Source organism: Trichoderma asperellum, chromosome 3 (assembly GCF_020647865.1).
Source record: "Trichoderma asperellum chromosome 3, complete sequence".
NCBI classification, from domain to species: Eukaryota; Fungi; Ascomycota; class Sordariomycetes; order Hypocreales; family Hypocreaceae; genus Trichoderma; species Trichoderma asperellum.
In genome coordinates, this window is record NC_089417.1 from 3202769 (window position 1) to 3226357 (window position 23589).

A 23589-nucleotide genomic window follows, 5' to 3' on the forward strand; every position below is an offset into this window, starting at 1 on the left:
CATAATACGATATAGACCGCATTACACTATTAAGAAACTTTGGAGCAGTAGATGAGGACGAGAAAGGGATACGATTTTCAACAACGACGAGCACGCGATGGAGGAGCGAAGGAGAAAAAAAAAAGATCATTGGATTGGGTATATGTTGGGATCATGATGGGAGGTATGGTTAATCATTACGGCCTAAAAAGAATTATTCAATTGCAATGAAAATCATCTCTCTGTTTTTCTTGAGATTTCCTGAGACTTCCTTGAACCCTTTCAAATAGTCTACTAACATTGACGTCTTGCGCACTTGTTTGGTTGATCAATATAGATTCTATAGTCATGCTATTTACGAAGTTTCTTTAGCAGTGCTATAAGACCAAGAAGACTGTATTGGTGAATACTATCATGGTGAATACGATTACGATGATTCTTTTCCATTGAGATGATAATGATTCGGGACATCAATAATTAGAATTGTTGCTCTTCAAATGAGCTTCATTTCTTGTCATGAAAATCTATATAAACATTCAAGATTCCTATTGTCGGAAAAAAAAAGAAAAAGAACAAGAATATTAAAAAAAGAAAAAAAGGGGGGAATCGTCATTTTCTCCTTATGAGTTTCCTGTCCAGGCTCAAAGCTGGCTAGATCTATCCTAAACAAGTGCTAATATATCTATGCTGCGTGATTTGTAGACGTGCTATATGCATGTATAAAATGGTATGTATGCTGCTATATGCGTATTTATAAACAAAAGAAAAAAAAAATATTCCTTCTCCAGCCCCCCCTTCCCAAAAACTACAAGACAACGGCATTCTCCACGATGAACCCTTGACTCTCAACACGGTACTTTCTTCTCATACCAACTCTCGTTGCTTGTCTGAAGAGTTCGTAGTCGCCCCTTGATGCTCCCATGAGAACCATGGGGATGCCGTGTAGGCGCTTCATGCCCTTTGGCGTCACCTGCTCTGTATCCAATAGTGGCCTGGGCATATTGCCTCTGTGATCAATACCGTAGTCGTCATCATCATCGTCGTCGCCGCCACCGTTTTGACTAGCGGACGGCTCATCAAGAACGATGACTAGTTGGAGGGATTTCTCGCTAGGGGAGAAGCTAGGGATATTGTCCAGTTTCTGGCTGAAGGAGCATCCTCCACGCAACATGACGATGACCTGGTGTTCACGAGCTGCAGACGCGGGGAGCGGCCCGTCGCAGGCTTGATCTGCGAGGTAGACGGTCGACCAGGGGAAGTTGGAAGCCGGGTCCCTGTAGTTGTAGAACGGGTTGCCGGTGATGGGAGTATCCAATATGGGCGGTACGGGGTATGAACCGGGGCCGGTGGAAGTGTAAGCATCCCAGCTGTATATCATGGCGCCGCTCTTGCTTGTGCCAGACTCTGGTAAAGCGGTATAAACTGGCTCGAAGACAGAAGACACAGCGCGGAGTATTGATTGGAATAATGAGTCTGGGGCCAGCGAGTCGGCGTTGAGCGTGTCGTCCATAATGTCGTCGCTCTCAGCTGCAATGAGATCCTCGGAAACCACGAGCGTTTTGTTATTCTGCTCTGGGTTGTCTACCAGTAGCTCAATCTCCACAGAATCCCTCCTTCTCTTGCACGAAAAAGCCTCGTCCTTTAGATGTCTGATGTGTTCGGCATGGAAGAATACTGTTTCATAACGGCCTAGCTGGGTATTGCCAATATGCGTAATCCTCCACCTATAAGTGCCCGTGTCCGAGTCCAGCACCTGCTCGAGCTGAAGTCGCAGTCCTTCTATCACGGTGATTGTCGGTCCCAGATGGGTCTGCCACGACAGTTGTGCGCCAAAGTGCGCCCCCATGCCGCTGGTAAGATCGCTGACCGGGAACTCTATCAATGATATAATTCGCTCGGGAGGAGCAACGCAAGTGCCGTTCTTGGGGAGCATAGTTGGCGGTAGAGTCCACGGGAAGATGGTGTGGTTGGAAAGCGCTCTATATCGCATCACACGACCTTTCTTCCTGTCATTAATTTCAATTAATTCAATTGGCCCGTGTACATTCGGAGTTCGGTACAGGTCTGTGAACCGGGAAACAGAAAACAAGTCTGGCCTAGCAGCAGTGGCTGAACCACTCAATTGATTGGTCAGGGGCGGCGGAGGTGCAGGGCAAGAATTTGTGAAGCTTTCGTCGTAATAGCTATAGACTGCAACGTCTTTGCCCTTCTTCATGCTGCGACTGCTCTCCCAATTGGCACCCCTCTTACTCTTTGGTATGATGAGCGGATGGCCTTCTGTTGTGAAGACATAGGGGGCATCGAAGTTATTCAGTGGATGGTCTGGATCGAACAGCAGATACATATATTTTGCCGTTTCTCCCAAGAAGAAGCTCTCCATGCGATCTTGCTTTTCTCCCGTCTGGACATCTTGGAGCCCAGCCCAGCCACATTCTGCGAAACATCGACGTCGAATATCCCGAAGTACCATCTCGCCTACGTGCAAATACCAGGGGTCTCGAGTGGCACGATATATGTGATATGTGGATTCGATGAATTCGGGTCTGCCTGGCCACCAGCCGATGCCTGCTTCAACATTGCCCTCGCGGACGGACCAGCGTTCCGGCAGCGCAGAGTACCGAGTCCAAAGCGCTGTATAGACGAGATTCGCTTCGATAGCCTCTTCAACTTCACCTGCCAAGGCCAAAAGTCCGGGATAAAATGCACCGAGACTATCAATCCACATAGCATACGGCTGACCAGTGGCACGATTATTGTTTGAGTAGTAAGGGAAATGGCTCCGGTCTGTGTAAAGGTACCGTTTGACCGACGCGTGAGCTTGATGCCATGCTTGGAGGAAGGCGTCGGATGTCTGCATCTCAGGTGGTAAAGGGGGATGTATGGAGTTGGGGTCTAACCAGCTAGTGGTGCTCTGTCGGTGCGACGTAGAAGCATTCGGCATCCCAAGGCCCGAGAGAAGGATATGGCTTTTGAGCGCATACTCGAAGAAGCTGTCCATGCCTGCGCCGATGCCTGCATGCGGCCCGATCCATAGCCCTCGTTCCGCATCAATCCCGTTTCCAATCAGGCCGATTTCACTCCTGCGATGCCACACTTCCCAGAAAGCCCGCTTAGCAGATTGCTCGAACCTCGGATCTCCTGTGAGCCTACTCAAGACAGTGAACTCAAGGACGAGACTGCCAGCTCCAGCACTACAGGTCTCGGTGATCTCTGGATTGGCACTCTTCTCCTCCAGAACTGCTGCCAAGTTTTGGTGGAGGGGAGAGTTGACATAGAAGGGTATACCGCTGCGGAGATTGACTCGAGGATATGGAATGCCAGTCGAGGTATAGAATGCAGGGAGCAATCTTTCAGAAAGGTCCAAGGCAAGTCTCAATAGCTGGCCATCGTACTTGAACCCATTAGGCCATGGAATAGGGGCCAGCTCTAGAGGGTCGTCGCCCGCGACTCCCTCTGGCTTGGGTGAATATCCAGTAATGGGCAACTCTCCAATGGCAAACAGATGCGCGCTTAATAGACCTCCCACGCCGCGGATAACCGTCTCGAACACTTGGACTTTGCTGTCTAGATCGAAGCCCCTAGCACGTATCCCAGCACCGGAAGGCCCCGATCTCCCATCTCCAAAATGTCGTACAAATTCGGCCACTCCATCTTGAAAGTCGCTTAAAGCTTGCGGTCCGGTATATGATCCCGTCTGCGGCCCACCAGCCAGGATCGCCAGAGTAGACAGGCTGTCTATCAGAGTCAAGGAGTAGTTACCAAGGGCATCGTTCAGGTTGATGCGCCCAGGATTATGAGGATCCCGTGTCAAGGGAGTACATGTTATTGGGCGAAGCTAAATATCGGAAGCGTAGCGGTCAGCCTTCTATTTACTAGTATCCCGGTTTGCCTAACATGGTATATGGGATATGATATAGCACACAAAAAGAAACCCACCTCATCTTCAGGAAACGCATGCTTCATGTAGTTGCTATATCCATGATAAAACATGTCCACCGTATCCTGCCGCAGCTGGGCCAGATAGTCCGAGCGCATAGCCCCTACCGGCCGCAGCAGTGAATGGCCCAGCCATAGCAATGCGAACACTAATAACATCATATTGGGCGCGGAGCCGCAGCGCTTCGAAGAGTGTTGATATCACAGCGAGGCCGTTCGTAAAAGCTGGCACGTGCTGGGCGACTCATTGGAGGAGAAAGGCGAGGGATCGAAGGCGGCGGCAGCATAGAGCTGCTTGCAAGTGAGAAGCCCTTCCCGAGCTCTCTATTATTGCGGATTTGCCTCTACAGCAGACGTCAAATGCGAACGGCGCTGTCACCGACACTGGCCGTTGAATCGCCACATCGCCATGTGCTGTCTGTCATCTTTTGCGTGGCGCCACAGACGGCGATCGCACGTCAGGAACAAAAATATGTGGCTGGTGCACCAAAAACGTGGCTAGTGCATTTGTCCTAGCGTCTGGCATTCCACCCAATGAGAGGCCCTACAATGAACGCTTATTAAATCCTCCATGAATATGCTTCTTTTCCACAACGATTTTGTTTACCCGGCAGCCTATTCTATAATACAAGATAAAGTGATGAGTCATTCGAACAAGGCTTTGCTGGAAAGGAACTTCAACATGGACTTATCGGTCAGAGACGCGAGAAAACGCCGGGCTCGTGCGCCTCATGCTCTTTGCCGCTTGGCTTGTACGTTTTTGCCATTCACATATCGTGTTTGCGTAGCTCTTGAGTGCAGGTTGACAAGCTTGTGTGTGTGCTTCGTACCATGGGCAAAGCGAGCTGGATTTGTGATTGGCGATAATACGAGCTGCTCGATAGATGGCGTACAATCTGACAGCTGCAGCCTTGTTCGTGCACCTATGATTGGCTGAAATACGATGAGAAGAGCAGCTGTCAGGAAGATGCGTGAAATATGCGCATACTGGGCAAATACCTACAACCGAACGAAGGAACATAGCCCCCAAATACACGTTGCAATCTGGGCTAAATGTAATCGACATCTTCTATAGGCCCGGCTGCTGAGAGGTGTATCTGCAGAACAGAGCCAATTACGCTAATGACGGACAAGGATCAGGTCTCGAAAAAGAGTCTCTAATAGGACTTGGGCCAAACGGCAGACGGCTACAAGCGCACACGTAGGCTGTGTAACAGCAGCGCTAAGCTACCTATGTGTAGTCAGACACCTGCGTTTATTTCAACGGTGGCGTATCTAGACGGCATCTGAGTCTGGAGGGAAAGCTCTGATAGTCTCATCATCTATGGCAGCAACGGGGAGACACTCCTTCCATTGGCTACTTCTTTGTACAAGTATATGACCAGCTGCTTGCTATCACATCATCCTCGATCCCCGATCCTTCGGTGTTATTGATGGCTATTCTCCGTTACCTTACCATGCCTGAATATAGGATTAAGGAACCAGCTGGGGTATCTCATATCTGAACGAAATGTCCCACGAATGACTAGACAGTTAGCCATGCGAACTTCCTTGCACGGGGCGCCGCCTAATCATTGCATCACTAAAATCGCGAGAGCAGCAAAAACAGGGATCGGAGAGTTGCCTCGTAAGAGACACAGATATACATGCTTCGAATAGAAGGTCTGTTGATGTCACGGGCGTGCCTATAACCAGCAGCAATATGCATCCTTACACGAACATGTATCCCACTCCTTCAACGGCCTGGCTAGCGAGCCAAGCTTGCTCTGGCTCGAGAGTTACTGCCACGCCACGGTTGGGTTCTTTGAAGCAGGACCTGCATGTCTTCGCCTCGAATCGGTAGCGAATAGAGGGTGTCGATACGTCCAACAGACACAAACATCAAGTTTTGCTCAAGCGCGCCGGCGCTAAAAAGAGCCCTGGCGATTGTTTCTCGAAACCCCCCCATGCTCATCATCCATGCTTGGATGTACATACATACATGCCTCTTCTCGCTCTATCCACGGACCCCCGGCCACGAACTGCTCCTAATGACAACCCCGTTATCTCCCCAGCAGCATCTCCACCACGCTAGGCAATAGACAAAAGCAGCACAGCGCGAGAGCCACGCGGAGCTCGGCCAGTCATTATCCACCAGGCATCTGGGATTTTCGCAGTGGAAGGGTGCTTGAGTTCGTCCGAAAAAAACGCCACATTTTCAAGTAGATACGGGTTACGGAGTAAGAGCAAGAGAACCCTTGCAAGTCAGCAGTGATTTCCAGAATTAAGGTACTGCAGCAAACTCGCACGCCCTGTTCCACAATCTAGAACATCGGCTGGGTTTCACAAATAGGTGGTAGGGCTTTCTACTTCATAAGAGGCACCCTTGCGAATCGGGCCACGATAACGGGCCTGGCGATGAGCAACACCGCCATCTGAGATCCATCTCCAGGCGATCCTGCGTCCCTCTGCAAACCGTTCTCTTTCTGCCTTTCAGTCTGCCTTTGGGGCCGATCTATTTTGGTTTCTACGTAAGACAGAACGGAGAGGAGAAGAGAGGAGACAAGAGGAGACAAGCCAGTAGATGCCATAAGGCATTGGCTAACTAACTACAGAACAGGGCTGCCTAACGTAGACTATCCCTCCCCTCCGCCAATACGAGGACGCGTCTCATATAATTCCGCACAAACTTTCTGCACATGTATGCTCTTCTCTGGACTAAATGCTAATATGTCATAAATACAAAAAATATTTAGCCCTTGCCACTATCCAAACGGTCTCGGAAAGCGTCTGTGCCGCACGTCACTTTTAAAAAAAGAGAACATTCGGAACCTCACAGCAAACGCAAATGCTACCAAACTACTGCCGGATCGCGCTCCCCGCCAGGCTAAAAGAACAGCAAACTCCGAAAGCTTCTGCGCATCTTCTGTACCAGAACCCGTGCTAGCGGGCTAGGGAGATAATCTCGTGCTAGCATCTCACACTAACACGCAGCAGCAAATTTGTCGCGCCATCTTGTGTCTCCTCTTTCTCGTGGCGAGGCCCAATCTCGGAAGTACGAGAGATCAGCAGCCATCCCCCACAGTTTGTGGGCTACGGGATCCGTACTGTATGTACTTTGCTGCTGCGCTGGCTAGCTCGCTGCTGTCAGGGGAGCGGAGGATCCTCGTTCAATCTCACAACGGGCGCCAAGCTAGAGGGGAAAGGGGGGCGTTTAGAAGGCTGATCATGGACCGGCTCATCCACTTATGGCCGAGCTGCGCAGGGCTTCATGCAGCGCGAGTGTCGCTACTGCTGTTAGTGGCAGTAGCCTTCTTTCCCCTACGTGCGGCTAGGCGATATCCACGCATCGTGGCATTGGCATGCCATGGCGAGACCAGTCCAGTCCGCGATGCCCTTGCCTGCAGCACGAGGCGCCGGTTTTTTTCAGTCTTCCGCGCGGAGCGTCATTCGCACAAGCGATCGGATGCCTGCTTGGCCCTGCCGAAGGGGGATGGATCTGTATCTGTACGTCGACCGATCGAGCGTCGACGGACACGTTCCGTCCTCTGACGGATATACTCTTCCTGCTCTGATTTGTTTGCTGTCTGCCCCATGCTCTTGTTTCCCCCAATCAACATCACCATCCGCCAGGGGTGGTACAAGTGTATAGTATTTTGCCTTCCAAATAGTACTTTGTCCTTCCCTTCTGTCCGCGACAAGGGCCCCCTTCCTCTTCTCCAGGCACACCTGTCCATCCATTGTGGCCACGAATATACAACGAAATATTGGCGTGCCCTCTTTGGCAGTGGCCGGGAGCGGTTTTGCATGGCCTTGGCGAGACGAACGACACATTCATAGAGGGGCGGCTCCAGATCACATGGCTGATGGGCTATGTAGGCGTCACGAAGGGGGGTGGAGAAGAGGCGAGAGCAGGAAGAGCAGAAAAATTAGACAGGCGGCTGTGTGATTCAAACAAGAAAAACTTGACATGTCCCACACCCTAACCCAGGGCACAATCGTGTCACTTTTCAAAAGCACGCCCCCTCGCTCAGATGTGGCTCTTTTTCATCTCTCTCTCTTTTTTCTTTTCGCTTGGCAGGCGAGGACTAGATTTGGACACAAGCCGCATATGGCTTCCGTCCCGTATGGCTAAGGGACAATTCGCGACCCGCAAAGTGGATCGTTGCGGTGATTCGCATGTTCTTGTATTGTCGTGGAAGCCTTGTTGACATAGTTGCTGGAGCCAAAAGGAGATTCGGAGTATTGGAATAAAAGGAAGGCGAAATGACAGACAGTACCCTTTGAATAACTCCGTGCTGCAGCTTTCAGAGTTATCCTAGCCTATAGCATTCCATGATATCCTCGACAGCCGTGGCCACGAAGCCTCCGAGTGCCAGCCGCTACAGAGGCTTCTGCTCTGTGCAAATCAAGCCTGGCCAGTGACAGACTTATGTCTGCCTGTTGCAACTTTGACAGGTTCCCTCGATACGTACATAGAAGATTTATGGGGTTTGTTGATCATCCTGTGGAGAAGAGACCGTTTGTCCCTACGAGTACTCCATGTTCTCGCCTTGTATATTCCGTCCACTAATAATCATCGTGGTGGTTTAGGTAAACCCTCCACCCTCCACCCCCTTTCTCCGTCCCTCCTTTAGCGACTGCTCATATTTTTTCCCACTCAGCGGCAGTTGCAGCACATGGCTAGAGTCATACTTGTAAGGGAATATAGATCCCTTGCCACTGTTAATTTACGGATCCCAAAGTCTGCTTTCCCCTCGGCTGTAGTGAGCGCCTCCAGCTGCACCAAATCCCGGCACGGCTTCAAGCCCCGGAAGATCAGACACTTTTAACCTGGTACATACTATACTTGTATTACCGGAACCATCTTTAGCAGCCTTTGCTCCCGCTAAACCTACTAACAGCAGTAGTTCCGTAGGGCAATTGCGAAAAAGCGAACCACTTCTAGCCCAATCGGTTCCGGAATGCAGCGAGGCGACGGGTGATGTACAATAGCTTGGCCTTTAGGGCCCGCGAGACCCAGCGCTAGCGAAACGCCGCGGAGGATAGCCCTAAGATTTTCATCCACGGGGATGGGGAAAGAGGTTACCTCCGAGAGGACATACGCTGAAGCGCCAATGGTGAGAGTTGAAGCTTGCTCTGTCGTAAACTTGATATCAACTGGACTCCTGGTGTGAGTGCAGTTGCATTTCAGCCGCCATGTTTCTTCAATCATACAAGCAGCCATTGATTTGCTCAGATAATGCCTTAGTGAGTTTGCTTGAAAAAGTATGAATGTCACCAAGTTCACACTGAGACGTACTAAGGAAGTGTAGAAACAAAGGTCAGCTCAGCTCAAGGGAGAAGAACAAAGGATGGGGCCACAGCTTCACGCCCCTAGACAAGGAGGCTAATGGGAAGCCACATGGCCCAGCCTCCAGAAGGAGAAGCTATCCAGCTTCGTTATTTGCTTTTATTCTACCCTCAGCCTGGTCATTGCTTCAAAAGAAGAATGAGCACACATGCACACGAACATGTGCGCCAAGATGAAGAAATGTCTTTCATCTTGACCATTCCACGTGGCAAGATCCTTTTTTTTTTTTAAGCCGCCACAAAGCCACCGTGAAGCCAACTATTGAACTTCTACTCCACGAACGACACAACTCGGCTTCTTCCTAGTCGGCGTCTCTACAGATCAACATAAAACCAAGCCTCGAGACGCCGCTGAGATCTTCTCCCCCCCCCCCGTGATTACGGTGAAGTGGCTAAGGGAGCCCTTTTGCAAGCAGTAGACGCGGAGAGTCTCCACGCCTTTCTACCTCCCCCCCTTTAGCGTGAGAAACCTGAGACCCCCAGATCATCACGCTAAAGCGCCGCCCATAGCCAGTACGCTATAAACCACAATCTTCAAGCAGGGTTTTTGTTATTTCCACAGCGGAGCGGAGGGTTCGGAAGAACACACCTGGGAGATGGGGCTCTCTCCGTAAAGCTTTCTCGTTCTACTGCCTTACAAGGAAGAAGCTCCAGGGCTCTCCATTGGATTCGGCTTCCGCTTGCTTGCTTCCCCTAGTGCGAACGGCCTCAAGCGCTAGGAAATGGGTTTAGAGAGCCTCGGATCTAGCTGGTTGATTCTCATTATTCCCATATTTCCGCGTCTCGCTCCGCGTACCTTGTCCGAATGGACGTGAATCAATCCTTTTTCCCCTTGTTTCTTCTCTCAGTCTCTCCATAGTGCTGCGGAGGAGGAGCTCAATGGGCGAACAATGCTCAAAGCCTCCAATCATACGAGAGAAACGCCCCCTGCCGTCCTTTTTTTTTTTTTTTTTTTTTTTTCTGACAGACCAAAATCCATTGAGACACTCGCAATCACTTGCCACATGTAACATTACATTTTTGAATTGGGCCAATCCACTCAGCCTTGTGGAAACCCGCGTACATCAAAATGAAGAAACAAAGCAAGCCAACGCTCGGTGGCATCTTGGCTCTCGGCAACCGGCGATGATGCCTCGTGGCTTGTCACACCATCAGCAATTTAGGCTCCACGTGGGATATCCAAGATTCTATATCGCCGAGATTGCGATAACTACCTGTTCCAAGCAGCAAAAGATCTCATGGATGCTGAAGAGTCCAAAAGAGGGGGCGTCAAGCTATCACGGGCTGAACAAACAATCAATCCACATTCTGTTTAATAGAATGAAAAAGAAAAGCTGAGCAACCTTGAGTCAATTGGGGTAGTACAGCGAATCTGAGACTCAGCTCTCCCACACCTTGGACTAGTCATGGGGCACAGCAAGCCACCGACACCATAAAGCACGTTTTCGGTGATATGTTCGGAAATTTCGCCCCCAATTTCGTGTTACCATATTCAAAAAATCTCTTCTTTCTCTTTCACTTCTTCATCCTCTCCTTCTTCTCCTTCTCCTTGCCCTTCTCCTTCTTTTCACTTAATCTGGGTAACGACATCTGTTAGTCAATGCCGTGTAACTACCCTTTTTCATGCACGCGAGTCGTGGTAAATTGTGGCTAATTATGCCAGCCCTCACATTTGAGGCCAGGGCGGCTTTGGCCCCTACTTTAGCGGCCAGTAGTATACAGTAGTTGAAAACATCAAAAAAAATCTACTACTGTTAGTCGACATCGTTTGGATGTTTGCTTATTACCTGATTTGGAAAATGGTCTGTGCTTGCTGCTCATGGTCGTCAGGGAATAGGGTTCGGAGACATACACGGGGAGTATTCTCTTCAGCTACTTTTCGTGTCTAGTGTTTGCAGATCTAAATCCAATACTCTCATGTATGACGACATGGGCATTGGCAGGCGTAAAGTCAAGCCGTTGAGCGTGTATGTTTACCCTTGCTCAATTGCTAGCAATGCAACGAGTTACAAGGCTAATAAGGCGGCCTCGGTTCCCCAGCCTATTAGCCGGTGCATACTACTGGGTATCTGGATGAATTTTATCTCGTACTAGTACTATGCAGCGAATATCAAACATCTCGGCAATTGTTCCATCTCCCTTTAGCATAGTGTGTAACTATACAACGCCTTATGTCTTCTGCTATAGAGTACCAAGACGACGCCCCCCCCTTGTTGTCATCAGCCCCTAGTAGCCTCAGAACTATAGTTGCACTGCGGGCGAGTGCCGGCTATAGTGATCTCCTAAAGGCAGTAATGCAAATGAAGGGTGTTTTTGCCGTTCCATAACCACGATCGAATTTGTTTTTCCCCCAGTATGTCAAGTTATAACTAGAAAGCGAGCGCTCAGCAGAAAAGAAGGAAATCCTTGTTTGTGAATAGCTGGTAAAAACACCCCTGTAGTATCAAAGGTCAAGGCGACGGACGAATTGCTCCACTTTAGAGAGGAATGGGTTAGTTTTGTACGAGGCACCTCCCTGTGCGGGCCAATTCCGTGTGTATCATTCATTATAGTACTTAGATGCAACAAGCATACAGTGACAAAATACAAAGGATTCGTCATGATACCTAAGGTATGCTGCGTATTTGCTGCAACAGGACAAGCGCCGGATTTTTGGAAACGGGCGGGGATTACTCCAATCGTCGCTAATTCAACAAGGTGAAGGTTCCAGGGAGACAGCTTACTCGGTACAAGTTATTCACATCGCTGAAGAATTGATCACCAGCAGCAACATGTTTGCAATGCCGAACGATGACCGTCACCCTATCGCTTGAGAGCCAGTCTCCAGAGCGTGTGGTTGAAATAAATGAAAGGACCTAGCCTCACGCTTAGCACATCGGTTTGCATGGTAAAAGAGCCCTTGCCCGACTAAAAAAAAAATATTGCCCCTCTTCCCCCGGTGCAGTAGTTTGTGATACATGAGTCTAGGCACAGAGTACAGAACATAGACGCACAGCAGCATGCAAGTTGTCGGTACCTTACTTAGCTAGGTCTATCTGTCTAATCGAGGCTTGCACAGCAGAATAGACTAGCCAGATCGAATATAAGTGGCGCCAATGTACGCAGTAGACTCAGGCTCACATACTTGGGTATCGAGCCGGAGGGTCGTCCTACTCAGACGAAAATTGCTTTAAAGCCATTCTGCATCCATGCCAAGTACTCGATGTTGTGACACGCCGTTACTTAGACAAACGTTTCCAGGAGATTGCTACATAGTAGCAGCGCCAAGGGCGGTGCTGAAATGGCATACCTACTACTAGTAGGTAATCCCGAATATATTGGATGCAGTGACATACCATTCGCATATGGGGCTTACCGCAGTGCACATGGCTACTTTGAAATGTGATTGCTGCTTACCTGCTGCTTTCCTCCAGCTCAAGTGGATACCATAGCATCTCGACTTATCTGAGCTCTGTCAATATAGGTACCAGTGCTATTGGCAGCATGTGCGTGCTGTCTCTGCGCAAATCTCATCACATCCATGGCACCATTCCTCCGTCTAGCCTCGGCACCTCCTCACTGCCCGGGGTCACGCACACCCAAGGCCCCAAATCAACTCCCGAGCAGCTGCGGCATAGACGGTCGGGGAGACATGCAGATGTCATGACGCCAAACGCATTGCAACCCTCTTGCCTCTGCTTTTGTTTTTCTTCCGAAAGCCCTGTATTTCTACCTTCTTGGATTTTATCCGACTGTAGGCTTCCACGCACAGCAATCAATACACGTAAGTTGCCGTATATTCATGCTTCATACACTCCCAAAGTTGTCGGATATGTCGCTCGTATGACCGAATAAGCTTGTTATGTAGCGAACCGTCCGCAAGCTTCAGCCCTCATCGCAACCTTGAACGACGTTCGAGAAGCCGCACAGCAGAAATCAGGCTATTCGCTTGTCACGTAGCACACTGTAGCTACTTGGATGCGTAAAGTACCCTGGGCGTGTGTATGGGTGGATAAATTGAACGGCTTGCTTCGCTGGCTTCGCTATCCCTGCTATACGAGGGAGTGTGCCTGTACATAATGCTACTTTCAATGCACTGCTGCACCGTCTTGATGGATATGAATGATGAACGATATCGAATAGGACTGTTCCCTGTGTGCGCTGTATGAAGCATGTGCACCTGTACGGTATGCAAAATAACGCTCCTCCTTCATTCGAGTGGCACCTCATATGAAGCGTTGCTTCGGTGCCATCATCGATTTTTTGGAGCGCTGCTCCGTACATCGGCTGACACGGACTCCGCATTACGCCCCGCGGCCGGACGGGGCGCGCCGTCAACACGAGCCAAAAGCACGGCCGCTAGCCGACTTGCCATTACCTGACCGAAGCCACGCTGCTATGCTCTGACACAATTATTTAGCTTTACTTCGCTTCGCTATTCAGAGTTGAGAGACCGCAAAGTCGAAGGAGAAACCGGGAGACAAGGAGGAGGGGACAGCCCCTTGCCCTCCATTCCTTCGTCTGTCCTCGCCTGGTTCGCTACTTTCATGGGAGGCGTGGACCCCAAATTACGAATCCGCTTTCCACCGCGTCATTTTCCAGACTGTCGGGACCGACAGGGTATGGGTGTGCCGTACAGTGCGACTGTGTTCATCCGCGAATCCCGCCCGAAAATCAAGGCGAAGTTAGAAATCTAAAAGGTCCATTGGGGAAATTCAAATAACGAAATGGAAAGAGGGGGGCAAAGTCGTTGGAATCGCAATGCGAATAGCGGACACGCGTTCAAGATAGGCTCATCTCCGCGGCGGCTACACGCTTGTGGACTGTTGGCAGATCGAACTGTTGTCCTAGCGAGATCGATGGCGAGGCGGCTCCCAAGCGCCTTATCCGCCGGCTGGCTGAACATTGTGGGCACATCTGATACTTTATCTTGCTTGTGTTGCCATGTGCTAGTACTAACGGCAACATGTAAGAATGCGAATTTGACAAAGAGATGGAAAGGGAAGAAAGGGGGAAGGAATAGGCCAAACAAGAGGGCTCAAGGCCGTCTTTCTCTGTTTCCCTGCTTCTCTCGTGTTTTCTTCACTTTCTTTTTGGCATTCTGCAATGCTACCTCCCGCCTAGCGCATCTGCACTAGAAGTACTTCGATCATGATTTTCGAGCTTACAGTAGACCTCAGCCCCAGCAGTTCCAAGGCTTTGCTCCCCTGGCGGTGCTAAGCGACACGATCCCAAGCCGGCCATGTGCCAACCATGCTAGCTAAACGTTTTGTGATCGTGCGGGCAGCCAAATCCAGTTTCTGAGCATTTTCAACCCAAACATTTAACGATTGACAGAGCCATTTCTCGCAGTGATTTTTCCTCTGACGCGACCAAAGTGCCCTTGATCCCTTCCCAAGACAGTGAGAAACTCAAAAGGACAGCACAGTAAATCCTAGCGTCTCATTGTCAATGGAGTCAGATGAGAAGGGGGGGCGTGGATAGTATTTGCGTGCATGTGAAAAAAACACACTGTCGCTCCGCCTATAACGTAACAGGGAACGGGCAAAGAACCAGGGGAGCAAGGGCGTACTCGTACGAGGGTGTACTTTGTGAGAACGCTGCAGCGAAGAGTGTTCCATCTGGGGACTGTGTATCGACAACGAAGAACATGTGTGTGTGTGCGTGCCTGCAGCCAAAAGAGCCCAAGTTTGGACTTGTGTTCGCTGACCACCAACAAAGCGCCTCCGTATGGCCGGCTTGGAGACATTTTCGCAACAGTTGGAAACAAATGCGCCCTCCATGAGTCTTGCAGGGCTGCTGCAGCACCGTTCAAGTATCCATAAGCGACTGTGGATGGCCGACATGCCAGCCATGGTAATCCGCGACCATTCGTCTCATCTCACCTTTTCTCCTCTCGCGAGCCACTTCGAAGTAGGCAAAAACGGGGGTGGCTAGGTCTCGATGCAAGGTCAGTGGAAACAGCAGGGCATTTTGTCCATTCAGGACACAGAAGACGCGCCCAGCAGGCATAGCAACAGGCAACACGGGCTGACCGTCCAAACCGCGACGAGCCCACACCACCAGTTCCCTTCTGTCGGGTTCGCGCTTTGCCTGGAGCAGAAAACACTGCATCACAAACCCTGGAGGGGGCAAAAGGAAGAGGCGAGGAGGTACAAGTAAGAGCAAGCTGGCTACAGCATGAAATTGCGGTGCGAGGCCCTGCGTGGGGCGAGGGTGCACGGAATGGAAGAAAAGCAGAAGCGGAAGAAGACGGCGATGAAGAGAAAGAGAATAAAGCGGTAAAGCCGCAGACCAGACCAGCTGTCTATGCGACCCGGTTGGGCAACGTTGAAGGAAAGAGCTTGAGTCGATGACCGCTGCGTATCCCTGGCACGATAAAACATGGCGCCGCAGCCTTCTCGTTCCTTTATGTTTTTGCCTGGTTGCTCATCCCCTCTCACGCGCTTCTCGTTCCCCTCCCTCCCTCCTTCCTGTTTCTTTTAACTCTCTCTCTCTCTCTCTCTCTCTCTCTCTCTCTCTCTCTTTCTTTTATTTTTTCCCCCTTTATTTTCATATGTATATAAAAGAATTATAATAACTGCTGCTGTTAAAGGTTGGGCGACCTTTGTTGGGAGGCCGTCCACTTACCCGTACCAACCTGAGGTCCCTAAGGTATAGTGCAGTAGGTGTGTCTGGGTACGGTACCTGAATTAAGTACTCGTAGCTCCTTAGTACTAGGTCTCTGGAGCCGTGTCACAATATAAATAAACAATACCTAGATGCAGTCGTGCACAGCGTCCAGCGATACAATATGCAGTTACGCACAGTACGAGCAATCCATTTTGCACGCCAAGTACCTTTTGCTCGGTGGTTCTCGGGCATTCACAGGCGTGTGTGGAAGGAAAAGAGAAGACAGAGGAAAGCGTCGTCCACACACCTAAGCACCCACCTGGTCAGAGTCGTAGAATATGGCCTAGCAGTGCCAGCTCGCAGAGACTGCGAGCTATCTGCGGCCCACAATTTCGCCTTCCGGCCTGTAGCAATCGTTCGCCAAGCCGCCCTTATCGCCGTGTGCGCCTGGCTATTTATGGCCGATGTACATACTGCATGCCATTTGTGGGCTGTCGCACACAGGGGCCAAGTAGCAATAGAAATCCTTCATCAAGAGAGACTTATACTCAAAAGATTTGGCTTTCCTGCGCTCATCAAGCATGATATCGTAGTAACTCAACGTTGTATTGATTATTTATACTATACATTCCTCATGTGTTCAATGACTGGGTTACCTATAGACAATGCGATGTAAATTCAGCAAGTCAAAACATTATGCATCTAAAAAGTATCGTGAGATTTGTATCCGTCTTTTTGTCATCCCAAGCCCCCCCCTCCCCCCAAACCTTTGGCTGTACCAGCATCAACCAGAGAAAGATGAAAAAAGATGACAAAGACCAGATGAGAAATTAAAAGCATTCAAGACGAATAGATAAAACAGATCTTTGAAGAGTAATGCGTGATATCCTGAAAAGAAAAAGAAAAAGAGTGATGATTCCTCGTCGAGAAGATTGGAGTTCTTTAAACAGTAAAACAAAGAAAGAGAGTGAGAGAGACGGGCAACCCTCGCCCCCCAAAATCTTCCTTTTCCCACCCCCCGGCTGATCTCAATCGATTCTGCCCCATCCCCTTTAACCTTGACAGCTGTTGCACTTCCCGCATCACGCCGCTTTTGAATTTGGCTGGTGATACACTGATATTGGTGGAATATAAGGGCTGGCGACGGGGTGAGCGTTAATGCGTGCCAAATGTTCAGACGGAGGAAGTAGCGTATCATTCTCCAACTTGATTGGAGCTCGGTTCTCCCATAAATGGGCATTCATCATTTCGCCGTTTACAGAAGCAATGTCTTCGTCCCAGCGATCTCGTCGTGCGGCATATACCTGATTGATCACTTCATCTTCGTTATGAGGGGCCTGGGAAACTCGTAACAGGTCGTCGCTCACGGCGATGTCGCCACCTGGTTCTCCTCGGCCACCGGATCGCTTCTTGACAATGGACTTGCGGCGTCGGCGAATACACTCGTCCAAGCCCTCAATGTAAATCGCCTCTTCCCACTTGAGATCATTGACGATCTTGATTTCGATGTCGCTGGCGCTTAGAAGCATGTTTCGGGACCCGCCCATCTCAAGAAAGTAGTTGAGAATGAGTTGATATCTCTCTCTCTCTAATCTCTTGAAAGCGGCTCGGAGTATTTTCTCCTATTTGATAAAATAATGCCATTAGCATCGTTGGGAACAGGGTAGAGAAGGAAAAAGCAAAGTCTACTTACATCCTGCTCAAGCCATTCATAGAATTTGGAACGACCGCGCTTGAATTTCATCTGTAGCATTTCCTTGCCGTGCTTCTTGCCAAACTTCTTGGTAAAGTCGGCTTGGATGCTATCCCACATATCCTGCCCCCTTTGGGAGCGGTGTCGCCATCGAGACTCAAAGATGCATCTCTCTTCTTCGGGACATCCCTTCTTGATTGGGGGAGGAACTTCTTGACCGAAGCAGTTTTTATGCTCATCGCTAGGGTCAGCTTGCTGCTGACCGCGATGCGAGGCGCCCCTCTTTGATGACCTTGACTTCTTCACTCGCGTGCTGCCCTGAGTTGCGGGGCGGCGGCGAGGCGAGCCGCTGGAAGAGCGGCGAATAGGGTCGGCACGGCTGCTGTAGCTGCGATCATCTGTGCTCGCTCGCCGGATGTCATGATAGTGCGAACTGTGCTGCTGGCTGAGAAGGGATGGTGGATGAGGACCGCGCTCCATGTCACGGGGGTGCGGATCCAATGGGAGCTGACGACTGTCGCGCATCAGCATAGAGTTTTGACTGTCCATGCCCATATTGACATAATAGGGCGCTGGTCCCGGGTTGTGGATTGACTGCGCGTCTGGGCCGTCAGATACACTGAAGGCCCCGTAGTAGGGCTCCGACGGAGGGTTGGGCGTGCGGCGGTCTTCCATGTAGAAGTCTTGTGCCACTGGCACATGGCTACTCATTGGGGGACTGCTCTGTGCGCTTTGACTGTGCATGTCGAACTGGCTACTCCACGACTGGTGATACATCTTTGAGCTTCCGGGAGGGGTTGGCACCTGTGTATAGGGAGTGCTCGGAGGAGGGGGATATTGCGCCCCTAATTTACGGATCTGTTGGAGTGGGGGAGAGCTGGTGGTAGAAATGGGAGTAAGAAGGCTCGAGTCGCACGGAGCAGGGATGTTGAAAGAAGAGACCTATGTAAAAAATACGATTGGTAAGCTTGCAGCCATTGCAAGAGCCAGGACAAGACAGGGTGGAAAAGAGGTGCAAAACGGCGAATGATGCATTTTTTTTTTTCAAGAGCGCGGGCTCTCGGGGGAAAGGGGGGAAATACATACAGCTGAGAAGGGCGTCACTTCTGGAAAGGTTGGAGTGCCCACAGACGCGATGGATCTGTCGTCAGACAAGCTGTGAGATCCTGCTAGGTCACCTGTGTGTGGTAGACCTGCAGTAATGTATTGTTGTTGCTCTACCATGTTCATGCAGGTGGAGCTTTAGGTACAGTGCCTTGGGCGTTATGAAAAACCAGCCAAGCACTTCTTTTCGATTAAAGAGAGGAGGGGGGATAGAAAACAAGTGTAATGGCAATGCAGCTGCAGGATCTGGCAGGTAAGTCCTTTGCCAAAAGCCGACTATTCAAATGCTGGCGGTGATGCAAAGGGTAGCAAAGGGTATCAGCTTAACCAACTGTTTGAAGCTGATTCGTATAGTAGCTGGCGTGTAGAAAAAGCAAGAGGGACAAAGAGACTTGTGTCGCTTGGAGTTCGTAACGAGGCACGTTTATGTATTGTTTGGGGAAAGATGACTGGAAGGCGGGTATGAGGGGTGGACAGTTTGCAATGACCAAAGAGCCGTCAAAGGTGAAGGATTCTGCTTATTACCTTCGGCGCGGCGATGGATGGTCGAAGGTGCTGTTGCTCTGGCAGGGGAAGAAGACGAGAGGTGCTGAGGTGGTGGATGAAGAAGAGAATCTTGTGAGGGGGATGAGACAGGAAGAGATGGCAAGAGTCTTTGTATAAATGGAGGAGGCTCAGATCAACACTGGGCAGCCTTTCAGGTAGCATCCAGCATTGCAGGGAAGTGAGTCGACGAGCACACGGAAAATCAGTGCAAAGTGTCACAGCGTGGGCCTAGGGTACAGGGGATCGCTGTTCTCCCCCCTGGTCAACAATCGACCAGGGGGTCGGGAGTGCAGCTAGAGTCGTATGGCGTCGAACTAAGCCCCCTGTAGATGCAGGCAGGGCTGCGGTCGCAATGTACCATACAGTGGCAGATACTGTCATGCCGTGCATGAGATAGCCGCCGAGGACGCAACTTAGGCTAGAACACCCAGAACTGGAGATTGGGCACTTGCTGGGCGTATAGACCGGGGCGTGCGAGCGAACAGGTGGGGGTGTAGATATAGCAGATTCAAGGAGATGCCGAGTCTGTCTTTTTTGTATGCATGTAGTGCTGCACCACCACCGCCATCTGTACGAAGTACGTACTGCAATTAGTCCGATGAGTGCAAATCAAAAGCATGCAGTGGACACCTGACAATAGAAATGTAGTACTTGTAAGCCGCTGCCGGATACGACTAGATGGGAAAAAGGACATCCTCAAAGAGACCAGGCAAGAGTCAGCGAACAATCAATAGCAGCGGGGACACTAGACCAGAGGGAACTGAGTGCCTTTTCGTCCATCTCTTCCCTCGGCGGCGGTCGGTGAGCATGGGCGACTGCGTGTAGTAAGTAGGTATATCCCAATATCAGAGTATCTACCGAGTACCTGACTTTGCCGTTTGGCATTGCTCGATAAGTTGATAGATTCAGCTTTGAACGGCTGTTCCTGCTGTCAACTTTAGATGCATTCGTGAGCCACAATCAAAGCAAGCAAAAATTATACATCCAAGAGTAGCCAGTGGATATGGAGAGACAGCCGAAACAGATGAAAGGGCTTCGACGAGCCACTGACATATCTAAGAAACCATGCCAGCTTTGAAATAGTCCGTCGGTGATGTACTCGTAATTGCTATGGAGCAAAATACATTTACGCAAAGATGGTTCCTGCAGGGGCTAGATCTATCCCCACTGTTCATGTGAAGACACTCATCGGGCCATGACCGCATTGCGGGCAGAAGCTATTATGATAGACACATCCGCTGCTGTAAGACGTGATATCATAGTCTCTAAGTCTCCCAGCTAGGTCTCCATCGCAGCCTCTGAGAAGAGGATTGAAGCCTAAAAGTCTTTTTGGCAGCCAGGTCCGTGGCATAGAGGCTGCAAGGGATGTTCGATGTCGGGAAGGCGGAAAGATCCATAGTCCATAGTATCGTATCCAAGGCAGAGCAAGTCGCCACGAGGGAGAGGCCGAAGGCAGACTGCAGTGCGCTGGCAGATGCAAAACCCCGGCATAGAGCATGAGCCATCCAAAGCAAAAGAGACCCCGCGATTGCCGAGATCGTGCTAGTCAGCCACCTCTTGCAGCTCTCTGAATGAGGTGAATGATGATGGCAATGCGAGGGAGCCTCAATGGCTCAAGTGGCAGAATCCAGGATCCGCCGGGCGGTGGAGAACTGGAAATCATTCGCTGGTCTAAATTCCAGTTCGACCTAGTAGGGCTACTCTGGCTAAAGTGTCTTCCCAGCTGAGTCTAGCGCGCTGTCTTTCTCAGCCAAGACGCTGAGGTTCTGTGTACTTGCTGGAATGTGACACCGCCTACTAAGCCGAGCGGTAGCCAGTACGCACATCCGCACGCTAATATCTTAGTACGTACCTAGTACTTGCCTTACTCCAGAGCATCTCAAAAACTGCAGGAACTGGGCAAAATACAGTTGGCAGGTCCCCTTGCCGAAGTGCTTCGTATCTACCTTGCTAGTACCTCCGTATGGAGCGTGCAGTGTGCAGTGTGAAAAGCAATTCCTCTCTCTGTCTGCCTTGAATGGGCCGCACCGCAGCACTGCCTTCGCGCACCACATCGCAGCAGCACAGTGCGGCCCAAACTGCCGGCCATGCTCACATCGTCGTCACTCTTGGAGCCAATCTTCATCAGTCAATCGAGGTTTGCAAAACTCTAGCGACTCATCTCGGTCTACGGCGCTGCCGCAGCTGGTCATGGCCAAATAAGCAACACTCTGCGAGGGCTTAAAAGAGTTTGCTAGGAGCCGACCAGCAGACGTGACACGGCCTAAATTCAAGCGCAGAATCTATCCCACAAGAGGGAGCCACGTCGTCCTAAGCCGGGCCACGCTTTGGATTGTGCTCTGGGCCTAGCACCTCATTGACGGTGCCGCTAGCTTCGGTCTGCAGCCGTGCGCAGCGACCTACAAGTCTCGAAAGCCTCTACTTCACGGATCCAAGCATATTAGCATCAGAAGGGACTGAGGCAAAAGCTGTCCCCGACTTGTGTGTCCCGACAACGTACCCGCAATTCGCGCAGAGGAAGACGATCGCTCAAATACAAAGTTGATACCCGTCTCGACCGACGGCTACTTGTATGTCGATTCGGATGGTGGCGGCATATGCTTCACAATAGCTCACAGAGATGCTAGGATCTAATCTGCCGGCTACGATTTTCGTACGTCCGTTCATCGACGCTTCTTCTCCCCCGCTTTCTCTCGCCTGGCTCCGGCCGGTAGATCAGCAGCTATCGACGAGATGTCCCTGAAAGGGGGCGCGGCTTGTGTGCTTGTTTATCCAGTGGATCATAGCTGTTAGCTAGGGGAATGCTAAATGTGCCGCTCGCCCATTCACTCAGCCATTCAGTCAGTCACTCAATCACATCACATCATTCAATGGCTTGTCAGGTGGCAATCATGTATTTTCAATAGATGCCAAGGCAAATAGCGCAACGGAAGCTTGCCACGCCACGCTCCGTGCTCATGCGCACTGCTTCCACTCTTGACGCCTCTAGCGCAGCACTGTTCCTCGAGCAAATTTCATGAGAGACAGTAGCCACTCTTCAGGATAGAGGGAACGGCTGGTGCTGCCGCTTTTGCTGCCGTGGTTGGCTCTTTATCTCCTTCTGCCATGGCCAGTGCACTTTCCAACAATCAAGCCAAATTTCGGAAACAAATGTTACCGAGATGTCGAACAGCCTTTGACAGAATACGCAGTGCTAGCTGGCAAGACACCGGTCCCACTTAGCAGAGTTCAGTGTAGGCGGTAGCCAATTCCGATTGCCCTACGAGAACTCTAAGCCCGTCACCACTGATCGAGTCAAGTGCCTAAGCGTGAGAGAACGAAAAAGTCGGGGTTTTAACACCATTGGAGAGTAGAGTACGAAGCAGTCCTCTTCACTCGTAGCGGTCCACCTGAGCGCATTGCTTGAGTGCGAAAAGGTCGCGTCGTACAAGCTGCCCGATACCCCCGTCCAAGGTTGTATGAACGCACGAGGCCTTGCCTTAATTTCCACGCTGTCGGGACCGTAACATTCTCAAATCTCGCGCAGCGGAGTCGAGGCAATGTTGAACTTTTGTTCTAGGCCGCAGCAAACCATTCGGCATGGGGTGCTCTGGCGGAATTCGCCCGAGAGGAAGCCGTGCTCCTTATGGCAGTGGCCGAGAGAGATGCATGAGCTTGAGATATGCGGCTCCACTGCCCTGAGCAGACGGCTGCAGGCAGTTGGAGTGTGCCTCTTGCTTCCGCTGTAGAGCTTGAGCTTGCCTCAGCAACGGGAGCCAGTGGTCCTCAGGGCACTGCCGATGCGATCGTCCCAACGCTCAAAGCTTCCCTCTTTTGCCCGCTTTGGCTCTACAGTGCTGTCCAACATGATCTTGCCGCAACTCCAGTAACGGCACATCACAAAATGCGGAGTACTAACATGGGGGAGGCGGAGGGATGACCGCTGACTGACGACAGAGGCCGGGCAGTGGCGCCACACCGTTTCCATGCCCCTATCTGGACAAATTATGAGTGGTGGTAGCACGACGTCGCAGTCGGAGGACAAAATCCGAAGCGGAATGAGTGAATCACCGGCCTAGGGAAGGGAGTCATTGAGGACGAAAGTGATGGGCCCAGGCTGTGGATGATCCGACTGGGACTGAGAGTCAGGCAAGGGGGCAGGCCTCTCGCTCTCATTTTTTTTTTTTTTCCCCTTCTCGCCCGCGTGCTGGTTCTTGCGACGACGCAGCAGAGTTTGGCCCCGCGTCTGGCCACTCATCTGATGGCATCGCGGCCCATTGCGCTAATGTGCACTAACATAGTGCGATCCGTCCCGTCGGTACGCGCTAGTAAGGGTCTTCTCGATCCGCATTGGACAACAATAGCCACGCCCCCTCCACAAACCAGGGATCCTTGTACTTGCCCGCACAGCCCTTGTTCGGCCAACGGGC

At 50.8% G+C, this 23589-nt stretch overlaps 4 protein-coding genes across 4 annotated transcripts; 1 reads left to right on the forward strand and 3 right to left on the reverse strand.

Moving 5' to 3' along the window:
* Nucleotides 1-529: 529 nt before the first annotated feature.
* Nucleotides 530-4378, reverse strand: TrAFT101_005653 (uncharacterized protein). Its single transcript, XM_024900262.2, has 2 exons — nucleotides 3916-4378; nucleotides 530-3814 (listed from the first exon to the last, which is right to left on the reverse strand). Exons 1-2 carry the CDS (start codon nucleotides 4075-4077, stop codon nucleotides 785-787), a joined length of 3192 nt encoding a protein of 1063 aa, XP_024760140.1. The 5' UTR covers nucleotides 4078-4378; the 3' UTR covers nucleotides 530-784.
* Nucleotides 4379-8791: 4413 nt separating this feature from the next.
* On the reverse strand, nucleotides 8792-9121 carry TrAFT101_005654 (uncharacterized protein; the record flags this gene model as incomplete). The annotated part of the gene is made up of 1 exon (XM_066127551.1): nucleotides 8792-9121. The coding sequence occupies one exon, from the start codon at nucleotides 9119-9121 to the stop codon at nucleotides 8792-8794; it is 330 nt and encodes a 109-aa protein (XP_065983662.1).
* Nucleotides 9122-15168: 6047 nt separating this feature from the next.
* On the forward strand, nucleotides 15169-15869 carry TrAFT101_005655 (uncharacterized protein; the record flags this gene model as incomplete). Its single annotated transcript, XM_066127552.1, has 2 exons — nucleotides 15169-15383; nucleotides 15821-15869. 2 exons carry the CDS (start codon nucleotides 15169-15171, stop codon nucleotides 15867-15869), a joined length of 264 nt encoding a protein of 87 aa, XP_065983663.1.
* A 555-nt stretch (nucleotides 15870-16424) lies between these two features.
* On the reverse strand, nucleotides 16425-19402 carry TrAFT101_005656 (uncharacterized protein). The gene is made up of 3 exons (XM_024906699.2): nucleotides 18617-19402; nucleotides 17531-18472; nucleotides 16425-17459 (listed from the first exon to the last, which is right to left on the reverse strand). The coding sequence occupies exons 1-3, from the start codon at nucleotides 18758-18760 to the stop codon at nucleotides 16920-16922; spliced, it is 1626 nt and encodes a 541-aa protein (XP_024760145.1). The 5' UTR covers nucleotides 18761-19402; the 3' UTR covers nucleotides 16425-16919.
* Nucleotides 19403-23589: the final 4187 nt, after the last annotated feature.